The 26,902-nt window shown below is 35.9% G+C and overlaps 1 protein-coding gene across 1 annotated transcript in view; it reads right to left on the bottom strand.

Moving 5' to 3' along the window:
* Positions 1 to 26,902, bottom strand: part of DNAH8 (dynein axonemal heavy chain 8) — a 121,807-nt gene that overhangs the window by 84,725 nt on the left and 10,180 nt on the right. Inside the window, exons 9-27 of the mRNA XM_048299603.1 lie at positions 25,884 to 25,991; positions 24,039 to 24,140; positions 22,601 to 22,747; positions 21,473 to 21,670; positions 20,872 to 20,948; positions 20,300 to 20,399; positions 17,991 to 18,110; positions 17,138 to 17,273; positions 16,247 to 16,434; positions 15,242 to 15,322; positions 14,356 to 14,472; positions 11,783 to 11,902; positions 10,906 to 11,035; positions 9,761 to 9,870; positions 8,727 to 8,833; positions 7,739 to 7,799; positions 3,928 to 4,120; positions 2,139 to 2,329; positions 374 to 500 (exon numbers count right to left, since the gene is read on the bottom strand). Coding sequence (XP_048155560.1) covers positions 374 to 500; positions 2,139 to 2,329; positions 3,928 to 4,120; positions 7,739 to 7,799; positions 8,727 to 8,833; positions 9,761 to 9,870; positions 10,906 to 11,035; positions 11,783 to 11,902; positions 14,356 to 14,472; positions 15,242 to 15,322; positions 16,247 to 16,434; positions 17,138 to 17,273; positions 17,991 to 18,110; positions 20,300 to 20,399; positions 20,872 to 20,948; positions 21,473 to 21,670; positions 22,601 to 22,747; positions 24,039 to 24,140; positions 25,884 to 25,991 — 2,413 coding nt within the window. The remainder of the gene's footprint in view (positions 1 to 373; positions 501 to 2,138; positions 2,330 to 3,927; positions 4,121 to 7,738; positions 7,800 to 8,726; positions 8,834 to 9,760; positions 9,871 to 10,905; positions 11,036 to 11,782; positions 11,903 to 14,355; positions 14,473 to 15,241; positions 15,323 to 16,246; positions 16,435 to 17,137; positions 17,274 to 17,990; positions 18,111 to 20,299; positions 20,400 to 20,871; positions 20,949 to 21,472; positions 21,671 to 22,600; positions 22,748 to 24,038; positions 24,141 to 25,883; positions 25,992 to 26,902) is intronic.

The raw sequence follows: 26,902 nt of genomic DNA, 5'->3' as shown, positions 1-26,902 counted from the left end.
ATTGCAGTTACAGCTTCCTCATGAGAGGAAGAGGAGGGGCAGGCACTGATCTCTGCTCTGTAGTGACCAGCGACAGGACCCAAGGGAATGGCCTGAAGTTGTGTGAAGGGAGGGTTAGGTTGGATATGAGGAAAAGGCTCTTCACTCAGAGGGTGGCTGGGCACTGGAACAGGCTCCCCAGAGAAGTGGTCACAGCACCAGCCTGGCAGAGTTCAGGAAGTGTTTGGACAATGCTCTCACGCACATGGTGTGCAGGGCCAGGAGCTGGACTCCATGATCCTTGTGGGTCCCTTTCACCTGTGCATCTTCTGTGATTCTGTGACTATTTTACTCATTATCTTACTGTACATACTAAGATAAGAAAATACCATACCTGTGTGTAATTCAATTGGACCAAATAGAATAACGGGTTTTAAATTTTTCATCTCTTGTTCAAAAGTATCATAGTGAAGTATTTCTTCTCTAATTTCAGACAAGGAGGGATCAGTAGCAAAAAATTCCTGTGTGTAGTTTAAAACATCAATCAACAAATGTCCTTGTCCATAATTTTGGTAAAACATGTTGTAACTTACTCAGTAATTACTGAAAATGTATACCAATATTATACCTGTTTTTAGCATTCTGTAGCCTTGCTAGCAGAGTAAAATGAATGTTTATCAATTTCTCTGTCACTAACACTCAACCTTTTTGGGAAATTCCAACGAAATTTAACAGAGAAACAGATAACCAAGATATATTAAGGACCTATGTGTTTTGTGAAAACGGGTGACAGAGATCAACTACATGCCCACACTTACAGAAAGACTACCTCATAAGCCAAATTATATGTGAAACAATCACAATAAAATACATTTTCTAAGTAGTTCCCTGAGCAGAACTCAAGGGTAGAAAAGTTTTGTCATTCTGAAAATCTGCATTTCAGAAATGTTACTTAAGACCTTTATTGATTATGCTTACATTGCATTGGCAAGTAATAGGTGCTGAAAGCTTTATCCCACTTCTACTCTTCTGTCCGAAAGTACTCAGACAAGCAGTGGAAGGGTTAACATGGAAGTGGAAAAGGAAGAATGTAGAAATTAAAGCATGTGTTTATAAAACTTAACTGCCTTATTATTGAAGCTTTCACTGTAGCAGTATCCTATTCCTCAGTAGTAACTAGATCAAGCTAATAACATTAATTTGATTAGACTTAAAATTTTTATTTAGGCTAACAGCAAATTTTCAGCCCTACATATGAATTGGTGGGGTTTTAGCCCACATAAACTGATCTTGAATTCCACCATTTCATGGTCATTGCAGCCATGGTCACTGCCCTTGAGCTTCATATTCCCCACCAGATCCTCCTTGTTGGTGAGAACAAGGTACAGCATGGCACCTCTCCTCACTGGCTCTTCAATATCTTCGAGAAAGAAGTATCATCAACACATTCCAGGAGCCTTCTGGATTTCTTACGCCCTGCTGTGTTGTCCCTCCAGCAGATATCAGAGTGGTTGAAGTCCCCCAGGAGGATCAGGATTTGTGACTGCAAGGCTGCTCCTGTCTGGCCACAGAAGGTCTCATCTGCATGGACTTCCTGGTCAGGCAGCCTGTAGCAGAGCCCCACTATAACGTCACCTGTCCCAGCCCTCCTTTAATCCTGACCTGGTCTTCCCTGCCTAGCCTTCCTAAAGAGCCTGTGTCCCTCCATTCCAACACTCCACTCACAGGAGCCATCCCACCATATCTCTGTGATAGCAGGAGCCTTGCAGGTGGGTGCATGTCTCTAACTCTTGTTGATTCCCTGTGCTACCTGTGTTTGCATAGAGACATCCCTCATATCAGACTGGGTTGGTTTCTTGTGGCCTAAAATCCAGAGTTACACTAACAAAATAAAGCAATTACCAGGTCTTTAGTATCTAGAATGGCACAGAAGCAGGAAAAGGCAAACCACAACACAAAAATTTACTTTACACAGAAGTAAAATGCTATTACTTCTCCTCAGGAGATATAGTACCATTCCTATGGAAAGATAAAACAAGAATTTCAGCTGTAAATGTGTTTTCTACATCTTTTTTTCCTTGATTTTTCCCAATGTTTTCAGATTTCAAAAGACAGGATTAATGAAGAACAGTCCTGTAGGTGACCATCGTTAAACTGACCTGAAACGTGGTATCTTTATCTTCTGTCCACAGCTCCTTGTATTTATCAAACTCCTGCAGAACTTCACTAGCTCCTTCTTTTAGAGAATTCCCAGCAGAAGAGAGAAGCACAATTATTTTAGTAATAGCTTCATTTTCTGCAACACCTGAGTAAAAATTCTTTAGCTTTCTGACAACCATATCATCTGTTCCTTCTGTAAAATAAAATTATATATAAATCAATGAACTGTTGACAGTCTGGTTAGAATTCTCTTCTAAGCCTATGCATACCAAGTTGAGCAATGATGCTCTTCAGTAAGGCTGAACATCCTTCTTCAAACATGTGTTTGACTGCTTAATGTGAAGTACCAGCTGCCAGCTCATGCCAGCCACTACACAGCTAGAGCAAATTCAGTTTAAAATGAAGGTTTTCAAACTGAAAGAAAATAGTCTTCTTCATTCACAAATTTCATTTTCTCCATTTTTATTTAACTGTAAGCAGAACATCAAAGGCCTCATAAACATTCCACATTAGTTCATACTTTTAAAAAATTCTTATAATTAAAGTTTTTTAATTGTGTATACTGCTTAAAGTAGTGTAAGCTTCTTGAACTCTTTGATTAATTGCTGAGACAGTCAGGGTCAATATAGAAACTGATGTTCTTGAGATCTGATGAGCTGCTTCTGTGATACCAATACCTGAGCATTTTGAAGTGGATTTCAGTGAATGAAGAAGAAGAAAAATCCACCCTTCCCACTACATACATTGTTTAATGAGGGGGATTTAAGGCAACTCCAAATTCCCTTTTACTCTGAAGACATTTTCTGGGGTCTGCTCACTGGAAACAGTCTCAGATTGACCCATCCTTACCGGTGTACTCCATAATCTCATTGCCCAAACATTAACATACTCCCCCAGGTGTTGCTGATGTCTAGCTAAAGGTGATGAAAACGGCCACTGCTGATGCTGTATTTTGACACAGCAGAGGAAAAGACTATGACCGTCTGACAAGGCTTGGCTCCTGGCACCCTACTGGAAGCCCACTAAAAGAGGTTAGAATCATAACAAGACACATCAGTAGAAGAATAAAGTATCAGCTGTGGACTGTCAGAAAGAAAAACTTTCCAAGATGTTACAGACTTTCCAAAAGAATGATAACAAAGATATAACTGGATTGCATATCACTGGGTCAGCCAAACAGCTACGAAAACCTGATGGTAAAAACATATTTAGGCTTTTATGGTTGCTTGCAAAGTGCATGGAGAGATGCTTGGAAACAATATTAGGGAATAAAGTATTTGACTAAAATGGATGTAGGTCTGTCTCCACTCTGACTATTCACATGAAAAAAAATTTGAGGTGTTTTATAATCCAATCTAGGAATACATTCAGCAATTAAAATCTTTCCTGAAATCTGGCTCGAGTTGTATCTCAATGTTTCAATGAGATTTAATATAAAATCATGGTTTATGATTTCAACTATATCATTATACACATTCCACAATAAGTAGGTAAAAAGAATGATTGGCGAGCTTATTTTGCCTTAAATTAAGCAAAAGATTCAGAATCTAGCAATTTCTCAAAGCTATTTTGCTTATTGTTTTTCAGAGTTGTAATGCTTATGTAAGCCTGAAAAGCTATTTCTGAAACATACAGCTAATTAAATCAAAATAAACCCAAAAAACTAATGTAAAACAATCCACAGTAGGCTTCTCTGATGAAAAGTGAGCTTATTCACAAATATTTATATACGGCATAGTTATTAAATCAAAAAGTAAAGAGTAAAAAAAAACTAAACAAAGCACTTACTTTCCCCTTTTTTGGCTTTTTTTCCTTGTGATCCAAAGCCTGCAGATGCTTGCTGCGTGCCTGGTTCTGTTTTTAAAATAGATTTTTGCAAATGCCTCTGTCCCCACTGAGCAACTCCGCGATTTACTTCCAGTGTTAAATGAATCATGCGATTGATGGCTTGCTGTATCTCATCTAAACTGGGAACGATCACCTATTTAAAACAGTTGAACTATTGTTGAAATAAATGCAACTGATTGTCATTTTTGAGACCTCAGTCTTACTCCTCTCATAGTGAATTGTAGAGCTTACCCCAGAAGAGAAGCTGGTAAAGATAACTTTAGCAGGTTGTCTGGCTCAGAATTGCTTCTAAAGAGATGAAACATACTGTAGTGACCTTTAATCTAATTATGCAGTCATACTGTGGGTGAAATGGCAATCAAGTATAAAAGCAGATAGATTTATTGGCTTTTTTACAACTATTTTTAAAATTCCTACAACATTTTAAGCATCATTTTTATAATGACTTTTATCTAATGTGTGGGAATACATTACAAGCCTTGTTTTTTAGACTCCAGAATAACAAGGCATTAGAAATTGCATGCTATGGTACAACCACCACCTCCCAGCCTTCTCGGGCCTCCCTATGATCTCAGAAATGTTCATTAAAGCTTGGCCTTGATAAACAGCACCTGGGCTCAGCTCTTCTTGAGCTTATCAGAAACACCATCCTCCCAGGAGCTTAGGTTGTGAGCTAAAGAGCTCCTGTCTTTTATAAAAACAGCCTTGGAAACTTATTTTTCTTGCCTGAATAACAACTCGAGCGGAACAACATTTTTGTTATTTGAACTTTCAAAGAAAGTTACCAACCTGAATTGCGGCCTAGATGGAAAATTGCTGTGACTAAAGCCAACCCCCTTGCGACCCTATAAACAGCAGTCCTACATGAGACCCTTTGAGCTCTCCTGGACCACAGTGGGCTGTGACCTGCAACGCCCCTCTGAGTGGGACTCTCAGAGCCAGAGAACTCTCAAGTTTGCTGTACTTGGAGGATCACTGCCAAACATCGACGACAGATCCTGGACTGATACTCCTGCTCCTCAAGGCTCTACCCTTTGCCCATTGAGAAGATGCAAAGGCATCGACATGAGCACTTCACTGAACTCTGGGGAATTTTTTGCAGGTACGCACTTGTACACCTTGTACACACTTCTTTAGGTCTGTGTGCGTGTGTGTGAACATGCTGTAGCAAATGTACTGTGTTGTTCTCTTAGATGCTTAGGTACATTAGATTCATATGTAAGCTAGACCTATAAGTGAGTTACTGTTGTGCTTATAGTAAATTCTGCTGAATCTTTTGTTTGATTGTTTAAATCAGGCTATTGTGTAAATCAGTGCTGTTAAGTTTAAGTGCTGTTAAAGATTTAGGCCTGGACTGTTGGCCAAGTCTGGAGTTAAGTTTGGTAATGGGGTCCACTCTGAACCTCGTGACTCAACAGGAGGGTCTCCCTTATTCCTTTTTAAACCTTACCCTTTCCTGTGCCCATCCTCCAAGTAGATAATTATAGGTTCATTTTAGATTGATTTGTTTTAGATTTTATTCTAATTTTTCTCTGTATGCTTTAACCATCTAGTAAGTAGTAGAGTGAATCTTGCCAACGAACTTTGTCATGCTTTCACTTCTAAATTAAAACTGCTTTTACTGATACCTTTGCTGGTGATTTTCTGAGTGACCTAAAACACTCATTCGCAACATATAAATATATTTACACTGTAATTTCATGCAAACAAAAATCAGCTGGATCAACATGTCCGAGGTCCAAGTTGAATAAATGCTGTGTTTCTTGTCTCAGAAAGGTAGTATTACCTCAAAAACTTTTGCTAGAGCACAGTGTTTAGTAAATTAATGGAGCTCCAGGCAGTAGGCCTGAGGTTTTCCATTTGTATATTTGGCAAGGAATTTGTGACATAATTCTGAGAGCAATCAATACCCAAGTCAGAAGAGGAAGAGAACCTGTATTCAGTTACCAGAGTACATGATAAAGCGAACAGGAAGGACAAGATTTATTCCTGATCTGAACTGAGAACAACTAGCAAACCGGATAGGGACAAAACAGAGGCTCTGGTAGCCATCATCCATACTGTATAAATGCTAGTATGGTCCCATACTAGCATAGTTTCCCATAGTTTGAGATGATGCAAAGAAGCACACTCCAAGAAAAACATCAGGGGCAGTTTGATGAATAAAACATGACAGGGCTGCTCCTGATGCACAGTTTGAATGCCAACTTCTGGTTTCAGGGAGAAAACGCTATTGCAGGTACACACCATGTCATGTTAGCTCACTTCGGGGTCGAAGAACAGACTCTAGCCAGTTTTATTTAGTAGAACACAAACAGCCATAATGTCCTGAACCCAGAACTTTCTGAACTGCTTTGTCAACAATAATGCTAATGGTGACTTTGTTCTGTTCTTGTTGAAAATAGTTCTATACAGGATAAGATAGAGTAAAGGCACACATGAGTTTCTCCAAAATACCGAGCTGGAGACAGAAATTATGTGAGAGCAATTCAGGAAAGAAAAGAAAACATAATTTCTTGTTAAAATTCAGAAGAATTATCACTCTTGTGATATGCTCAATCCTCACATATTGTCTTCGAACAAAATCTTACAGCTTTCATGTTCAAGTTATCATTTTAAAATGATAGAATCATCCACAAGAGCGCTCAGGACTGGGATTTAAACTGCTTAAAAGTGATTCTGATTACCTATAAATCACTTTCACAGATTGAGCAGCTGCATACATAAAAGCAAGGCTCTTGCAAAACCTTATTAGCATTAGCAAAGTGGTATTTTACCCAGAATTACTTGATTACTGCCCTGGATCAGCCAAGCATTTGAGGACTGGAAAGAAATATGTGCTTCCTTTGCAGTGGGTAGAGTTTGGAGCTTTATCCTTCTACAAATATCAACAAGGTAAACATTCTACACTTTTGACAGAACTTACATATCATGTGTACACACACACACAGTGTGAATGTATAACAGAATGCCAATATGAACAACAGTTCAATGCCAAAGGAATATCACCTTAAAACAGAACCTTTCTTTCATTGTAATTTCAATATAAAACCATTAATCTCTATAAGACATTTGAGAAATATTAAGTTACCTTCTCTCATAAAATAAAAAATACATATTGCTGACACATAGTTATCTTACTCTACAAAAGGAAAACAAATTAATGCTTTAGTTCTTTGCAATCTTTTTCCCCTGCACATAGAAGTCCACAGTTCCTTTTTCTGGTTTTGAATCTTCTGTTTTTGTTCAGTGTTCCTCATTCTGGTCATCTAACTTCCCATTTAGGTGACTAAAGCCAAACTAAGCAAAGATAATGTTCATTATTGAAATTCAACAAAAGCATTTAGATTACACAAGTAAGAGTTAAAACAAATAATAATAGTAATAATAATAATAATAATAATAAAAATAAAGCAACATGAAGAACCTATTCCAGTAATGCAGCTACTACACGTGAGGGGAACTGTAATCATTCTGCAAAGAACACGGATGAACAGATCACAGTGTAACTGCTAAATCACATAAGGTTAAAAGGGCAGGTTCTGCAAGAACCACTGAGACAGAGGCCAGAACACTGGGACTGCGAGCACATTTCATCAGTGCTCTCAGCTCACTGAAAGACGTGAGCAACTGCTTTTCTTTGGAACAGATGCTGGTTCAGTGGAAGCGTGCCCACACCCTGCACTTGGGGAAATACAGAGATTACTACAAGACAGTGTATTTTACCTTACCTATATGACATAAAACTTACCAGATTGGGAATATCAAGGTGTACTTCTGCTTTTAGAAAAGGAGTAATGTCCTCAGATTTGCTGAAAAATAATTTTGACACATATCATAAACACTTCACCACAAAACCTCCTCAGATTAACTGAGAAATATAATTTTGAGCTACATTTTCTGATGAAACCCACGTGGAGAATTTTCACATTAAATTATGTACTATTTCCAAAACTTACAGAAGTTTCTTGTTTAAAGGATAAGAAAATACCTAGAGCTCCACCATTCTGACAAAGGTTAGCTTGGATCCAGCCACTGCTTTCAGAATTTTTCATCCAGAATATTTTCTGATTCTGGATTTTAATCTCTCAGGTTCAGAATGATGCAAGTCTGCCAGCACTTTGAATAGGGCATAAGAAGGTCTCACTGATCATTTCATGAAACAATATATCAAGAGCAAAAGTTGCCCCATTACATTTTAGATAATTGTTCAACAGAATGAAAAGAAAGTTTCAAAGATAACGAGCTAGTGCAAAATGATAAATATATGATGTTAACCTACTCAAAACAAAAATTAAAACCTAAAAACAAGAGCAAAGTAAAATTTTAAATGCTGTGGCATGACACAGTAACCAAATAAAGAAGGATTCAACAGTACGATACAGCAGACAAATATGAAAGAAATAACAAAAAAATTCCTATTGACTTTGGTAAGGATTTTAATACATTTTAAATGAAAAATGTCCTTAGAAAAAGAAAAAAGTAATTCAGACTTTAATACACATTAATGACAAAATATCATAAACTTCACTTGCTTAAAATAAATTCTCTTAATAGAATTCTAAGTATATACTATACTGAAACAATTCTGCCTCTGAAGCGTATGCCTGTTCGAGCAGAGAAGAATCTATAGAAATCCCACTGAATATAGGAGACTGATTTTGTATGGATCTTGCCATTACCATAAAGAATTCATAAAGAGTGCACATTATTGAAGGAATCTTTCATTTGCAACTTACATTGAAACACTCATTCTTCTTTTAATACGATCCAAAGACAGTCGGGTTGCTTTCTGGAGGCTGATTAGCAGCCGGCGACTGAAATAGGCATGTAAGTCTTTACAATTCTGTAATAAATAAACCAGACGTTGTTTAGCATCGTACTCACATAGGAACCTGAAAATTACTGCCAAAAGGTTGTAAGTCAAACCTAATAGATTTTGTCTGAAGGAATTTATGCTCTAAGCTACATAAGAAATGCAAAGCAAGAAGTTGGGGGGTTGTAAGTAAGTAAATAAGTGAAAGCTACATGGAAAAGATGGAAAAGCTACATGGAAACAACTTGTCTTAATCAGATACAGAATCCTGAAATCTGTTTGAAATCTCATGCTTCTTCAGAAAAGCTCTCCATATTAAAAAAAAGACAAACATGAAAACAAACCACAAAACCAAAACATGAATTATTCAAGCATATTGGTGCATATGTACCCATTTTGAATGAGACAAATAGAGTAGAATCCAACTGGATTAAGAATATGAAAATACAGCAACGTGAAATGATGACTATTACAAAAAACGATGCAGCCTTATAGCATTATTACATTTGTGCTTGCAAGTTTGAGAGTCTTTGTTCTTTACTTTCCTTCTCTGCTGAGTATGAAGAGATTGCATTCTTCATGGAAAAAGTACAAAGATAATCTTTCTTGGTGAAGTCGGAAGAGAACACTAGAAAGGATGAAGGTTTCTGTCTACCCAAGAAGGAAAGCCTGTGTTGTGCCTTATGCACATTATTCTCTCCAATTTTTACACTTACCACTCATGTCAAGAATTTGTTTAATAAAGGTGATAATTGGAATAATGTGCAGTATACTTGTGAAAGCTAAAATCTATCTTAAATTCACTTTTTTGGTAAGTTATTTCATCATTTGTGCATTATATTTGATACTGTCCATGTGATGTCTTTCTGTAACATAGATATGCAGCTACCAAAACTCAAGATCCTGTTTACTAATCCAATTGGTCTAAAAATTAATTTCCTTATTTTCACAAAATACCTTTTTAAACTCTTCTTCTTTATCATTGCCCTTGCTATCATCACTTTGAGGTTCTTCAGCAGGAGTTTTTTCTTTCTCCTTTTCTTTACTTTCAAATGCTATATGTTTTACTGCAAATTTAAAAAGAAATAATTGTTATTTCACATGTATTCCGCTTTAAAGCATGCTGTCCCCTCATTAGAGGCAAAACAATATTGACTTTTATTTTAGTAATACCTGGCTCACCAAAAATTGGTTTTATTTCATAACACTTTTTCACACCAGGAATGTGGTTAAGAGTCCAGCCTATAATCCTTAGCATAATGAACACTGTGCACTACCAATCTGTTACTAAAGACAGATATGCAGACATGAATGTATCAGTGAAAATGGCCAAAAAAATTAAAATCAGTATAAAAAATTTAACAAAAGACAGAGAAGTATTTTTGTGTCATCTTTTTTTTTGTTTGCATCCTATCAAACCACCTGGAGTATTGACCCTGACTGTGCCTCTATAGCTGGAGAAATCTGAAGCCAGAAGAAAAACATCCTATGAAAGAAAAGAGCTCCATGACTGATTAAGCCTCGAAATAAATTTTTCCTTAAAATATAATATTTGTCTTGTAACAGTACGGAACCTTCTAAAATGTTTGTGAGACACCCCAAAGAAGAGGGAACCAGCCATGCATGTGCCAGCAGTTGACTATACTAATTTAAACTGACCAGCCAGCAAAGCACTGGTGTTTGAGACATAATTCTACTGTGGCAGGAAAGTTAAAAACAGAGGGACAGTACCAAAAATCTGACATAGCTAAGAAGAGAGGAACACTGTATTTCACTTGCAGCTGGGGAGATGTGAAGGGGGAGAGTTACGATCAGTGACTGAGAGAAATGGAACTTTAATGTTCTTCCTCTAGAGCAAGTACTTTGCTAATCTAAACAGAAGGACAGATTTCAACTCTAGAAACCCCACCAAAACTGAAGTATCTCCGTATTTCATGAGCTAGTGGTTTAGTTTAAGAGTGGTTAAAGAAGGCAGGACTGTGACACTGATGAAAACGTAGTGGGAGGGAGAAGTGTGTAGAAAATTATCTATAACAGATCACTTTTGATAAAAACTAGCTAAGTCTACAGAACACTTCATTTAAATAAGCAGCACTAACTACCTTGTGGTTCTGAGGGCTTAGAAGATGGAAATTCGTAATTCTTTTCAAACAGATCTATTAGTTCTTGAACAGCATCTTCAATGTGCATGCTTTTGATATTCAAGGATTCAGCACATTCTTTAGTATAATCCTGTTAAATAAAAACATCAATGAATTGTCTTAGTAACACTGCTTATTTTATTACTGTTACTCTTTATGGAGATTCAAAACATTTCCCTGAATATTGTGCTCATCAGAATAAATTATTTCAATGAAACATAGATATTTATTAAAATATACTTGTATATTTATAAAAATCTTCAGTTATATTATCATTATCTTTTAATGCCCCAAAAAAATCCATTTATCAAATGTAATGGTACTTTTAGGTGCTTGAAAAAAACCCTGAATATTGAAGGGAGGTCACAGTCTGAATCTGAAATTATCCAAATACTGTTTCAACTGTCCTTAATGATTTTATTTACTTGCACTGATTTGATTATACATTTTTAGCCTATTTTGGAATAAGAAAACTTTCAGATTTTGAAATATACTTGTTGGAAAGTATTTTTTGCCTTCTCCTTTAAAAAAACAATTTGGAAAAAATAGGGGGCAAGAAAGGCTATATAAGTCTGAGGTCCTTCATAAACAAAAAAAATCTCATCTAATTACAAAGCACTTAAATAAGATTATCTATGAAATAATACAGCTTAAGAATCTCAAATACCAAAGAACCAATATATCTTCATATAAAATGTTTTAACCAAAATAATTTAATTACAAATAAAGTTCTGTATTTTTACATAGAGAATTATTTTTTAGTTTTATTTTCATTTACTAAGGCATTTTTTCTAACATGCCGTAGAATTCAAGTTGAAAGATATAAAGTGGCACACACCTCATTGTCAGTCAACAGATCCTCTATTTTGATAGGACCATCTACTGGTAAACTAAGTAAGGAAGTACTTGATATTTCTTTTAACAGTGAACCAATCTGCACTTCACTTAAAATATTAACCTAAAAAGAGAAAATCAGATTAATACCACACACGTATCTTTAAAGCATAACATGTTCTACTTAAGAGAGCGCCAACAGGTAAAAAATGTTTTGCAGAAAAATAAATACAAGAATGTTATAGAGTAGAAAATCCTCTCAGAAAGGGAATAATAACCAGAGTTATGGTAACTTGAGGGTTATTTACAATGGCTAGACTCCCAAAGGATTCTGGCTGGTTTAACTGCAGTTTTAGGCAGACAGGCAGCAATAGAAAGTCAGACCCTAAATCATTCCTGTCATGCAAGATACACTGCTGCTAGACCAAATAAAACAGAGTAACAGAATCAATGTAATTAGATTCTTGTTCATGATCTTACTGACCACAAGTCTAGCAGCAAGGCAAGGGGGGTCTACCATAAATTGCTTGATGGGTTAATCTTCAGTCTTTCTCCTTCTTTTAGTCAGCATAGTTTTTTGCTGGGATTTGGATTCTAAATTGCACCATTATTAGTATACAGTCAACTACAGTGAACTTTTTTTGCCATGGCAGAATCCAAGTAAAATTGACTTCTGTCCAGCTTTTAATGTTTTATCTGAAACAGCCTGCATCTGTGATCTTGTTTTTCACAAAGCACCTCATGCTTGTGTTTCACATCACTTTTTTTCTATTTGTCAATAATACCCCCATTCACAGCAATCAAGAGTCTAAACCAAGTTAACTTTTTTTTTAATTGATACGGGAGGGAAAAGTAAAAAAAATGCATACAAACTAAATACTTAATGAAAATAGAGTGTTTCTACACAAAAACATGATTATTTCAGATATACTCAGGCTTACAAAACTGTTAATTTCTGGCACTACCTTTTTCCAGCTTTGGTTTTCAGTGGCAAACAATGCACTTGATCATAATTATGATTTTCTGCCATACATAAAAAGAATTACATATACTGACCAGTGACTAACAATCTCCTACCACAGGAGACACGATTTAAGATATTCATAGAAGAGATAATAATCATATAGTTCAACTATCAAGCCAGAAGGGCAATCTGATTGTCAAGGTAAATTCTTGAGAAAAAAACCAAGCCAACACAGGTCCTCAAGCATGTTAAATCAAAGAATCATAGAATATCAGGTTGGAAGACGACTTCAAGGATCATCTGGTCCAACCTCTCTTGGCAAAAGCATGGCCTAGACAAGATGGCCCAGTACCCTCTTCAGCTGAGTCTTAAAATTGTCCAACACTGGGGAATCCACCACTTCCACTGGGAGGTTATTTCAATGAGTGACTGTTCTCATTGCAAAAAAATTTCCTCCTGTGTCAAATAGGAATCTTTCCAATCTTCAAACATTACACACGATGGTAAGGTCTCCCCTAAGCCTTCTTTACTCAAGGCTGAACAAACCAATTTCTCTCAGCTTTTCCTCATTTGTCAGGCTTCTCAGTCCTTTGATCATCTTTGTGGCCCTTCCCTGAACCCTCTCCAAATCCCTTCTATATAGCAGGGACTAAAATTGAACACAGTTCCAGGTTTGGCCTGACCAGGACTGAGTAGAGGTGAATGGTGAGTTTTTTATCTCTGCTGGTTGATGAAACCCAGCATCCTGTTGACTGACTTCCTTTGCTGCAGCAGCACACTGTTTGCTCACATTGAACTTGTTATCCACCAGGATGCCCAGGTCCTTTTCCAGAGAGCTCTTGCCCGATCAGGCAGATCTCAGCCTATGCTGCACTCCTAGATTATGTTTGCCCAGGCGCAAGACCTTATATTTGTCCTCGTTGAAATTTGTAAGGTTCTTGTTAGTCCACTCTTCACACCTATTCAGATCTTCCTGCAGGGTGGCTCTCCCCTTTCCCACTGTGCTTGGTGTCGTTGGCAAATTTTGTCAGGGTACGCTTGATCCCATCATCCAGATTACTTACGCAGATATTAAATATGGAATCAAATTAATTTAGAAATTACATGAAAAATACCAAGACAGTAAAAGAGCACAGAGCAGCATGCAGAGAACTGTGAGGAAAAGGCATATTCTCCTTCATTATTTTATGGGCTGCACAAAGACGACACAGTTTCACAACATGCCTGCTATGAATAGAGTGAATGTTCCAAAGTTCTCCACTCAACAGTATTTACATGGAAGTACCTTTTATGCAGCTGTGCTCATGGACAAGCACTCAAAGACAGGCATTGACTCTGAAAATCAGAGTGAAAGCCCCAGAATCTGAAGACAAGGAGTGGAAATAGATTCTACTTTCTGGACAGGAACAAAAATCAAACATATGATGGCAATAACGGGAGAGAATCATTGAGTATATCCCTATTCAAAAAAAAAGAACCTATTTTATAAAGCAACAAAATCTCTACATATGATACAAAAATAAGTACAGATTATGTTCCAATATGAAAAATAGTGTCCTAGAAATAATTTCTGTAAGCTTTTAGTTTTATTTATGTAGTGAGCAAGTGTGTACCTTTCTCAAAAGCTGTCTAAATATATGCAGAACTTCATCAGCTTCTTGAAAGAAAGTTTCCAGCGTCACAGATGACCAAGTCAACATGGTAAGTCCTTGCCTCAACAAATTGTCCATCTAAGCATAAAAATATAATTTAATAGATTTTTAAAAGCCACAACAGAAAACAATTAAAACAAGTGCCATTATTAGTAGAATCACTAATATTGTTTATAAAACAGAGTGGTGTGCAAGGGACATTACAAGTTTCCAAGAAAAAAGGTCAAAGAAATCTATGCAATAGGAAGGGGAGGGTAGGGCATACTACAGCCTCGGTTTTTTTGTTCCTCACACTACTGTCCAACTTTGTAGTTATACAAACTTACACAAACTCTGCAACCTTTTGGTGTGACTACTTACAACCAAAAAGGGGAGAGTTACTTAGAACAGTCACATACATACACTTGTAAATGTCTGGCAAAACAAAATGGCTTGTGGGATAGACATTCTGCATCTCCAATCAAGCTGTACCTTTAGTGTAGCATATAACATCATAGTGTAGCATTCTACACCACTGAAGAGACTCAATTCACAACGTTAATAATTCTCTCCAAGCAAACTTCCATGTTAAAGCCAGAGATTTGTGGAGGTAAATAGACCGCAAAAACCATATTTTTTGTTCTACTGGTCTTCTATCTCATAGGCACTAAGATTATTTGATTGTAATACACATTATTTGAGAACTGTATGAGGGATACAATGTGCAAATTTTTAGTCTTAAAGGTCTCAGTAAAATTCATTAAGTTTACAACATGCAGATCCATCTAAATATTTTAGAATTATAAATTATTACTAAGTTATTTTAACTTCTTATGAGGTATACTGAAATGTATGTAGCAATACCAACCTTATTCCTTTTTGGTGTTAGTAGATTTACAAAAATGTTTGGTGTTTTTTTACACAAATCTTCGTAAGACTGGACAAGACCCTGTTGATTATTAGAAGGGTAGTATCAAGCAGAATATTTCTAGCATTTCTTTACCGAAGCAAACAATTTGTCATGCAATCAAATCATCAGAAAAAGACATTGAAAGCAGCACAATGCTGTATTTGAAAACAATTGTAGAATTTTACACAGACATTACATACCTATGAATATAATTTCTGGAATGTAATGAATTTGTATCATGCTATAGAAGGAAGAATGAAAGCCACTTTTGTACAACATTTTCTTAAGGCACAAAGCCAGAAAAAGTATGATTTTTCTCTAGAACTAAGGACAGCTTGAACTTTAGTGACCGTAAGTCACAATACCCTCTTAAAATTGAGTATCGTGCTCCAGATGCTTAAGTCAGGTGTGAACTCAGTTTTAAAAGTAACCTCTTGTCTTATGCCATATGCACACACACACAGAGAAATCTTGTATTATACACCTCATCCCCAATATACGCTCTTTGAAATAATACAACAGCAGATACTACAAAAGGTATAACAAATGCAACTTCTCTTGCAGGTAACCTGCAAAACTTTTCACGCTTTTGTGGCTCACCATATCTTCCAAACCAGATTAAGTACAATCTTTCTTCTCAAAAACTATAAAACTGCATTTTACTGATTTTCAGGCAGTGGAAACTTTTTGTATAGCTTTAATTATTTCGTGACCAAAGTATACTTAGTGTGCCACCGGGTATATGAAGTATATATTCTTATATTTAAGTATCTACCAGCCCACACAGCAGTTAGCACAGGGTTTTCAAATGAGATTTTCTATGCCCACCTGTGCATTCCACAGATTTATCTTAAACTACCTCTTACCCAGCTTTAATCTTTAACTATAGAAAAAAATTCTATGATTAAACGCATTTTCTTTTTAATTTTTTTAAACAGCAATCATGATATATTTCAAGTTTACCTCTAAGTACAACTTGTTTGACTTCAGTTTATTTTCCATTATTGCTATCTTGACTGCTTGCTCTGGTACTTCCAGACCCAACTTTATCATACATTTGGTCTCTCGCACAATCTCTAGAATATGTGGATCAAAATTAACCAGGAACTGCTCGGTTTTAGGATGACGCACAAATATCGTGGATTGTAAGGCTGTAAAGACATTCTAGCATCAGTTTCTAAGACAAAAAATTGTTTATGTTCTAGAAATTATTATGAAATCAAGATTTCTAATACTACTATATAGTGATTAAGTATGTATGGTTACTTGTGAAATAGCTTCATGTTGTTTTCAGTTAAAGAAAATACACAACCAACTTCCATTACATAACTTTTGGCTTTGTATTCATAAACTAAAAAAGCCTCAGATCCAGTCTTATTTGTGTCGCAGTTTTTCTCAGCCCAAGTTAAAAAATTTTGAAATTTATTTTCTACGGACCTGGAAACACAACGCTTGAATATCAAACATTTCTAGCCATTAACTAATAGCTGTCCTTAGAGGGACTGGGGCAATACAACCTTATGAATTATTATACTGGAAAAAAACCAGAAAGAGTTATTAAATAGTACACACAGAGAATTTAAATACCAAAGTTATCTGTGTCACTACTGTTAAATTTGTGTCACTACTGTTGACAGTCATCTGTCGAACAGTGTACCAAATCTGCAATCTTCCCCATCAAAACCAACTTTCAAGGTCAGTAAAGCACTGACATTGTATTACTGAGCCTGCTAATTGAATCATGATTAACCTGCATATTTTAAGGGTAAACGAGGCTTAAAAAAAGTATCTGATTTGTGTTGACTTGCCATTCAATAATATTTTAAAGAAGCAAGTACACATTTAATTACTTACAATATTGTAATTGTGACATTTCCTTCATCCAAGCATTATGATAGACTACCTCGAACTCCACCAATACATATGCAAGTTTGTTGTATGATTGAACAACTGCTTTACCTTCTGGACTTGCCAAGATATCCGAATGTTTCTATTAAAACACAGTACATTCAAATTAAAACTATATCCAAAAACACCCATAACACTTGGGTTTTTCTCAGTTTAACTATTGTCCATACATAGTCTAAGTTAATACCGTGAATTATACTGACAGAGTTCTTAAAAACTGTGTCAATTATTTATGATTCAAATTTACGGGGCAATAAAGTCAGTAAGAACTTTTAAGGAACAAATACTAAATATTTGACACCACTAAGAGCAATTACTTTAATATAGTGTCACAAACACCTGCAATTCACAGTGAAATGGATACTCAGTTCTACTCAAAGTGAATAACTGAAAATTTATTGTAAAAAATTCCTTTTTTAATCAGGAATAATATTTATGCCTGTTTTCCTTGGAACAGATTTAGATGACCATTATTCACTTCTGAGGGAAATAGGAAAGTGAAAACCTCTCTCACATAGAAGATAACTTGGCAGGAGACCCTAGATGCTTTGTAGGTGAATCATTCAAATATTTCAAGAATTCTTCAAGATTCGTTTCAACTGAAATAGTCTAGTCTGTTCTATTCCAACATTACATCTTGGATCTACAAGAAGGGTTACTGCAGAGCAGTATACATATACAAAGAAAAATGTTGCCTAGCATATAATAAGTGACATAATCATAACCAGAAACTTTATGATCACTCTACTGAAGTAAGAGAGTTCACTGTTACATCTAATTTTTTGGCACATCAACTTACATGGAAATAGCTGATTGGTTCATTTACCCTTCTGAACAGCTGTCTCACCCACAATATCTTTCCTGCAATAGGTGGCATGTTTCGAGCAAGAGGAGGGTCATCTTTCTGAGCTTGGTAAAGCTACAGTAAGAACAATATCATTAAACACATGGATTAACAAAAATCTATTGAAATGCTAAACTGCTTTGTCTGGTACCACAGTCTCTTCTTCCTCCCAAATAGAATAAATTTGTGTGAAGTCACACAGCAGTTCAAGGAGAGAAAAATGTATTTCTTCCCTGACTTGCTACACTTCAGAGAGGCACACGTATCACTGCTGGTACCTCTCCTGTCTTCATTATCTCATGCTGTTTCTCAGCTGTGCTTACTTATGACAGAGTCCTGAGTACACCAAAAGGCATTGTGAACCCAGGGGCTGAGCAGCCAGTATTTAGGACCAAGTCTGATGCCTGCCTTTGAAGCCATCTGCTGTAAAAGCAAGCTGTTTAAGGAAGTGGTGTTGGGAGAACCCTCGTGGGGTTTTCCTCCTTCGCTTGGGAACAGGCCTCAGGAGAGGCCCAAGCTATATTGTTACCCGAGATCTTTTTCCTGACTAGAAACATCAACACTGTTCTTCAGATACACATATCTGACTATTAGCTACTCAGGATTTGGACATAATGGTTCTTGTGGGTCCCTTCCAAAATAGGATAATTTAGGATTCTATGATATGCACTTTTCAACTAACTTGTAAGCAAAATGCATGCAGGTACTCCTAGATACACAGCCCATGCTTTTATCTGTGCCCAAGATGAGAAAAAATGTCCCCTGCTCAGTGAATGGCTATCTTACAATAAAAAACAAACAAACAAACAAAACCCCCCAAAAAAACAAACAAAAAACCCCCTCTAAAATTATAATGTACAAAATTTGCATTGACAAAATATTCAATCACTTTAGAACCAGCATTGCAGTAGGAACTACCTTTTATTAGAAATAATTTTCTTGGCAAAGATAAAAGGCAATCCAGTAATATCTAATAATTAGTTAGAACTAGTCAGGAGAATCAAGACATATTCTTTGACAGAAGAAAGGAGTATTTGTATCCACTCAACTTTAGGCATGCAGACGCAGGCTGTGACAACACAGACTCTGCGATGACAAAACTCTTCACTAACCAGCATGTCTTCTTAACCCTACACTGTCTCCTGCACAGCCCCAACCAAAGAAATCCAAGTAGCTTCATGGTGAGAGGAACTTACCTGGATGAAACCCTCTCAGTAAATGTACCTATTTTTCTTTTGCCTGGGAAAATACAGCTAAGGTTGGGCTACATTATTTTTTATCAAGCAATGCTGCTGAAAATCTATTCGTCTAATTAAATCAGTAATTAGGGGTTCAGGGATTGTTATATACAGTGCACAGGTAGGGAAAGGACACTGTAAAGAGTGGTTCAGAGCAGCTTTGCTAGGCTACAGTTGTAAGTCATTGTTTGGAGGAATAATTTTGTAATAAGTACAGCGTTTTTAGATATTGATTCGTTGTGTAAACTTGTATCGCTGATCTTACAAAATGTAAGCATCTCAAAAAACCTTTTTCATCAGTCTGGTTTTCCAGACTCCCTTAATACTCATTGAAGAAAAAATGGTCATTTGGAGGGAATTATTAAATCTTCAGGACATGATATAAAATTGATCAGATTAACTCACTCTAGAGTAATTCTTTCTTTCTTGAGCAGAAAGGGAGTTTGGACATCTAGTTCTGATGCAGATGTTTATTTTATGGACAAAGTAAAAGTTGACAGTCAAGTGGTAAGAGCAGTCCCCAGAAGCTGACTGTCATTTATACTTCAGTCATGGTGCACTACAAAAATCACAAAAAATGACTGTATTATGAACATAAATGCAATTTACCTATATTTAACTATATTATGTATTTTATACTGCCACAGCATTTGATAATAGCTACCTATAACACAAATTAACTGTAGAAACCTCATATAACAACAAAATCCAGAAGGTACGTGCAACCAATGTACACAGCCAGTAAAGAACATGCTTCTTTAAATTTAACTGATGAAGAAATAACAGAAAATATTTTGGTTTAAAAACTAAAATTGTGATGACGAACTTGGCTCCAAGAGTAATTGTGCATATTGTATTGCCCACACACTAAGGCCCGTTTTCTGTAACAGGAAAATAGAAGTATGATAAACTGAGCATTGGGAGTAAATTATTGAAATAGGCAGAATAAATAAAAATTATTCATATTAAAATGCTTGCTCCTATTTTAACATGAGGTTTACAACTTACTGAAAGGAAACAAAATACCTTTTTAGTAGCTTCAAGATCTGCTACATAGTGTTGAAGAATACAACCAACTGTACGTGCTATTTCTTCTTGGAGGCATGGCATATTCAGATTTTGAAACCTGTATTAAAAATTAGTACCCAAAATGACATTTCTAAAATAATAATTTTTAAAATTTATTTTGGGGTATATGAACATTACATAAAGCAAAAATCTAGGAAATGCATTTGAACGTAGAAAACTTTTTTGCTTTGAGGAAGTTTAAGCAAGTTGAAAATTTCTACCCTGGTGGATATTTAGGTGTTGTTGCTTAGTATTTTTTAGACTTTTCCTTTAATATTCTATATATATATACTGAATATATATATTCACTCTTGTGTATAAAAATAATCTAATGAAATTAAGAAACAAAATATATTGATTCCCATAAGAAAGATAAAATATGTATTTTATCATGATTATGTGGTTCAGAATATCAGTAATGAAAAATTCTTAATTAGGTCCTTTGTTCTAAAACTCGCTATGTTGTTTAAATTCTGCTAATCCATAATTTCAAGTTACTTTAAAATACTTTAAAACATAGTTGCCAATACCTTTGAAGTAACTGAAGTGAATTCTGTGAAGACACAATTTTCCGAAAACAGTTACGCATAAAAGTCTGTAGCTGTGTCTAAAGAATACATAATTCAGTACGGTTTTTCTGGTCAGAGAATAGTATTTTGATGATATTTTCTTAACATAGTAGCATTTGCAATTGTTACTACTTAGAAAAATAAAAATAGCAGCCTTCATCAGTCTATGCTTAATATAATTAATAAATAGCTAGTTTCAGTCAAATAATTTCTAAACTGTCATACAATTCTATGAAATAAACAAATTAGTTGCAGCTTTGTTCTGTCCAAAATCTAACTACTTTCTTCAGGCTAATAAATGACTTCCACATAGAACATTCTCTCAGGTCTCATAATTTTTGTCATTTTGGCTGCAGAGTGACAATCATCTGTGAGGACTGTTTGATATACTTTACACCTTCTTTTGAAAGAAGAAGGAATGGAAAAAGCCTCCTCCAGACAAACACAAACTCCATGCTCTTTGGAAGAACAATGTAGCCTATTCACAATCCAAAGTCTCACTGACATTCAGTTCCATAGATGTGTCCCCAAGTAAGTTATAATAAGTTATAGTATTACTTACCTCTAAACGTTCAACTTCTGACAAGAATTTCACAAAATCCACATCAAATTCTGTTACTTGTGGATCAAGGGTGTCATATGGTTTCTTTTGAAAAATGTGGTAGACATTTTTGAATTTTACTGCCATAAGATCTATACCTTCGATTGCACACAGAGTCAGTGCATTAAAATTCTGTTCTATGGCTATCATCTCCATTATCTGAAATAAAGATGTTATATTCATGCTCAAAATGAATTATTTGTTATTTCTTCTATAAACTAAAACCTGAGTTTAAAAAAATAAACAGCAGCCACTCCTCTAGCTACTGCATTCACAAATGTGTTGTGTCTGAGTCAAGTATCTTCAATAAGCATGGTTAATTCAGTTTTCAACATCAGTTCTCACAACAATCCAACACAAAGTAAAGTAAGCTTTGGTTTTCTGAATGATAAAGAGGGTTTTTTTATGTTTTACTGCTAGAGCCAATAGAATATTACGGAAAATGAGTTAAAACATGGCACATACATACTGATGACAAAAAGATATCTCAAAGAATAAAAAAAACCAACCCTACAGATTAGTACGTATAATGAGTGTTGAAGAAATACATCAAAGACTGACAGAATTCCTACCTTGTGATGATTATCATCTTATCCCTTGTCTGACCTTATTCTGCACCAAGAATGACCTACTATCTTTTCCATGCAAACCCTAAGAATATCGGTTTAAAATCCCTTCACTGCATTACCAAGCCTAACATTAAGACCACACCAAGCAGCAGAATCATCTGAAGAACTGTGTTTGGCAGTAAACATGAGTTTTCAGTCTCATTCAAAAAAAGAAAAAGTGTGTTATTTTTCACATAATTTTAAACCTCCTAAAATAATGATCTGAGTCTAGATCAATCAGGTTATTTCTCTCCACACTAAGAGAGATAAATTGACAAGTTGAGAAGGCAACTGTGACGTAATAGCATAAAGCATTGGGATGACTTTCTCTGCGGAAGTGCCTAATTTCTCTCAACAGAGAGTTACAAACTCCTTTACAGGATGATTAAGAGCATGTATGTTGGCAAGCATCCACTTTGTAAACTGTTCTTTGGAGAGACGCGTCTTCTTTACCAATAGTAACAGCACACAATATACTCACTTTTTCTAATCTCCTACAAAAAGCTTCAGATTTTCCAAAAATGTACATTTCTGATACTTCAAATGCCTTTCCTCCTAGATTTTCCAAAATCTCTTGCTTAGCTTCATGAAAGCATTTCTGATATTCTTTCAACAGACATATGCATTCCTAAAAAGTGAAGGAGTAAATACTGTACTCATTATGCTGTGCTTACAAGTGAGGGCTCAAACCTATTGACAATCCAAAGTCATTACTTATCACTTAATCTGGTTTTAGTCAACAGGCAATAACAACTTAAATACAGTGGTTTTCTTTCAGTATCTGTAGAAAATATTTGCAGCATATGAACGAACATTCAATAATACAGTAGACTGAACCAGAGAGTGGTGGTGAATGGGGCTGCATCCAGCAGACAGCCAGACACTAGTGGTGTCCCCCAGGGATCAGTGTTGGGCCCAGTCCTGTTTAATATCTTCACTGATGATCTGGATGAGGGGATTGAGTACACCATCAATAAATTTGGAGATGTGGGTGCCAGGGTCAATCTGCTGGAGGGTAGCAGGGCTCTGCAGAGGGACCTGGACAGGCTGGATCAATGGGCTGAATCCAACAATTTGATGCTTAACAAGACCAAGTGCTGCGTCCTGCACTTTGGCCACAACAACCCCCTGCAGCACTACAGGCTGGGGACAGAGTGGCTGGACAGTGGCCAGGCAGAAAGGGACCTGGGGGTACTGACTGATGGTAGACTGAACAAGAGCCAGCAGTGTGCCCACATGGCCAAGAAGGCCAATGGCATCCTGGCCTGTATCAGCATTAGTGTGGCCAGCAGGACTAGGGCAGTGATTCTTCCCCTGTATTCTATGCCTTTTGGGGAAGATAGGAACTCAGTAACTGAGGCCTGGAAAAGGAGAAGGTGGAAATTACGTTAACATTGGCAAGCAGTATCCCCACATAATTTGCCATAGCATATTGTATACCCTTAATTTGTTCTTAATAGATCACCATCAAATGAAGAAGAGGAAGACTATCTTAGCATTGAACTTTCATGATAAGCCAAGGAAATTTTGTATGGGAAGCTACTGTAATAAAGTCAGGGTCTATTCAAATACCAGATTCCCTGTGGTAGAGGAAGATTGTACCATATCAGAGGTATCCCCTCTTCCATATTCCCTCTTCCTCAAAGAGGAAAAATGTGGACTATTAATTCTTTGGTTGCACATATGGCAAAGATGCCAATTCCAAGGTCAGTGACAGACCACGCTGATAAAGATGAGGCCATTGTAATTTCAACAATGCCCATGGGCTAAGAATTCTTTGGAAAACATCCAAAGCATCATGAAACAAAAAGAGCCAAGAGGTGTGAAGCACTTGATACATATTGGTATGGGCTTCTTTATGACATCAGCAGGTAATCAGTAGGTTTGACGTGTAAATAATAAAACACCAAAATACAAACGTTGATTTTTCCAATGACTGTTGGTGTCTCCTGATCCCAGACTCCATTCAAGCCAGCATCTGTAATATATGCTTTACATGTTGTGACCATTTGATTTGTAACCTAGGGCAGATGAACGAAAAAAAGTAGGTCTCAGGCTTAACAGGAAATTTGCCTGTTTCACAAAATCTAACAAAATTCTCACATGCATGTATTAATACTATCAGATTGGAATAAATTTCACCTGTGGAAATAATAATGGCTAAATAATATATGCAATACATAATATATGCAGTACAACAAATACCCTATAAAAACCCTGAGAACACTCCCAGATGTATATTTAAGTCCCAGGATGTATTTGTAAGTCCTAAAATTTCAGCAATACATATACATAAACAGAATGTCATCAATCAAACTTCAAGAACAAAAAGAATTTATTGAATTACAACTATTCTTCACTTACATTGTTATCTTGACACTTTGCAGTCTTATTTAAAGACTGCCCTTAAGGAATTTTGTATCCCAGTAGTATGTCTTTACCCTGGTTTTCTGTTGCTATAAAAAGGAGAAAACATTCTTCCACTTCTCAACCACAAAAATCCAAACTTAGTAATGACATAAAGAGAGAGAGAAGTATGTGCAGATATAGAAGACATATCACAGAGAACAGGTACAGGTAGATAAATTTTTTGTCTATTAAAAAATATGAACAATTCAAAATAGTTCTCCTGACATGAGAGTACTGTAAAGCAGGTCTTAAGTATCCCTAACTGAAAAAAGACTGAAAACTGCCCCACCAAAGGCAGCCTCAAACTTTAAGAAAATGACTCATGAAGTTGGAGATAGGACCTTCAGTGTCACCTCTGATGATCCTTAACTGGAAACAAAGAGTAAAGGGAGACCTTAAATGACTGGATTAAAATACAGATTTTTCCTTGCTATTTCTTGGCATAGCTTCATGTAACCAGTTTTTTATTAGCCTTTGCAGTGAACTATTCACTCCCTTAGGCCAGTAAATAATAGACACTAGCAAGAGTTAATATACAAACGTGCAAAGACCCATTATAAGACAGGCAATGTATACCTAATATGATATATGAAAAACAGCCACAGACATGAATAGATATAGATTGGAAAAAGCACATACTTCTTAATATCCCAGTTCAAACTGAAATATAACAAAACTTTATGCTGAACCCTGGGGTGTAAGGAAACAAAAAGTGTGTGTCTGTGTAATGAGGGTGTACTGTGAATTTCCCCTGTATGCTTACTGCAGGTGTGTGGTTTACTTATGAAGGATTTCTTTGTTATAAAATCATTATACAAACCATCTTTGCATGCAGTGAATACCTGGATTCTGCAAAAGACATTGGAATAAAAACACAGTCAGTCTTAATTTCCTCTTTAAGGAGGTAAAGTTTATGATCTGAAATTCAATTAAGTTTTCGAGTATGACTTGCTTCGGAAAACAGGAACCTTTTGTCTTTCCCACTTTTTGGAGGAACAGCCTGGTCAGACTGATGGCCATCTGCCATTAGTTCTTCAAGGCTGAGAATAAAAGAGCCTTTGTGGATTCTGTGATTTAGGAAATAACTGATCAGATTAATTTAGATCAGAGGATTAATCAAGAATATAAAAAGTTAACACCAATAAACCAAGAATAAACAAAGTTCCTTTCAGAAGAGAAGTCTGTAATCCAAGTTTAATCCTCTTGTGATCAACAGAGTTGTCTTCCTTTCCCATGCAGAACTCCACTATTTACTATCATTTTTAAACAAATGTTCTACTGATTTAAACTAAATTAAATTTGCTTCTGAAAAATCATACAATTTTTAAAATTATTATTTTGCTCAATATACTTACCTTTATAAGCAATGATGTAATTCTCTCAGAAGTATTGTAATATTTTGAAACACGGTGAATCATTTGTACAGCCTTTATCAAGTTTGGTATTCCCTGTGTCATTGATACCTCAAAGCAGAGTTTCAAGAAAAAATTTACTTCCTATTCTTAGCAATTATATTTCTATTCTATTGACAACTTCTAAATTATATCTTTCCCTAAGTCACATGAATCAATCTTTAAAATGCCATGTCATCTTACCAAAAGTTTTCTTATGAAAAAAGACTAACCATGCTCAATAATATTTCAAACCTCAACTAACAAGAACATTTAAAACGTTTGATCATTGGCTAAGAAATCAGATTAAAGATGTTACAAGACAAGAATAATTGTAATGTGCTATTTTGATGAACAAAATGGAACACTGATTCAAAACGTACAGGTTGCATTTTTTGGTGCAATAGGAAGTATTTTTCTGACAGCAATTGTCTGTGATGTTGTTTTCCTTCAGGTAAGGCTGCTAAATGTACTTTCATTGTGATAACAACCTTTACATAAAATGTTTCATTCAGACACTTCATAAAACTCGTGAAATAATTGCCACAACGTTAGTTTCATTAACGAATGCCTAATTCCTTCAACTATTATATGAAACATCTAAATCTTTCACGTATTTTGTGAAATCAGTGTCCATGTTGTTAAAATCATACTGCAGCATTACAAGTACTCGGTAGCTCAAACACGTCTAAAGTATTGGTGGGGGGGAGGTAAAACATTACAATTCATTAACATTATCAGGGACTTGTCAAAGTTGCAATTCAGAACATAAAGAAAGTAATTTTGGCTGTCACCCCTCAATGGAACCAAGCTCCTGTAATTAAATTTGAGTTGCAGACTCAAACTGTGAATAAACATAGCAGGCATTTGCATTTAGCAAGAGTGTGAAAGAAATGCTATATGACATAGAAACAACCATCTGTGTCCATGTTGTTCATCACCAACACCAGTCCTGAAATGGAATCAGGAGACTGAGTCTATAG

The sequence above is a fragment of the Corvus hawaiiensis genome, chromosome 3 (genome assembly GCF_020740725.1).
Source record: "Corvus hawaiiensis isolate bCorHaw1 chromosome 3, bCorHaw1.pri.cur, whole genome shotgun sequence".
NCBI lineage: Eukaryota > Metazoa > Chordata > Aves > Passeriformes > Corvidae > Corvus > Corvus hawaiiensis.
The sequence above is the reverse complement of the archived record's forward strand: the minus strand, read 5'-3'. Positions and strand labels throughout refer to the sequence as shown.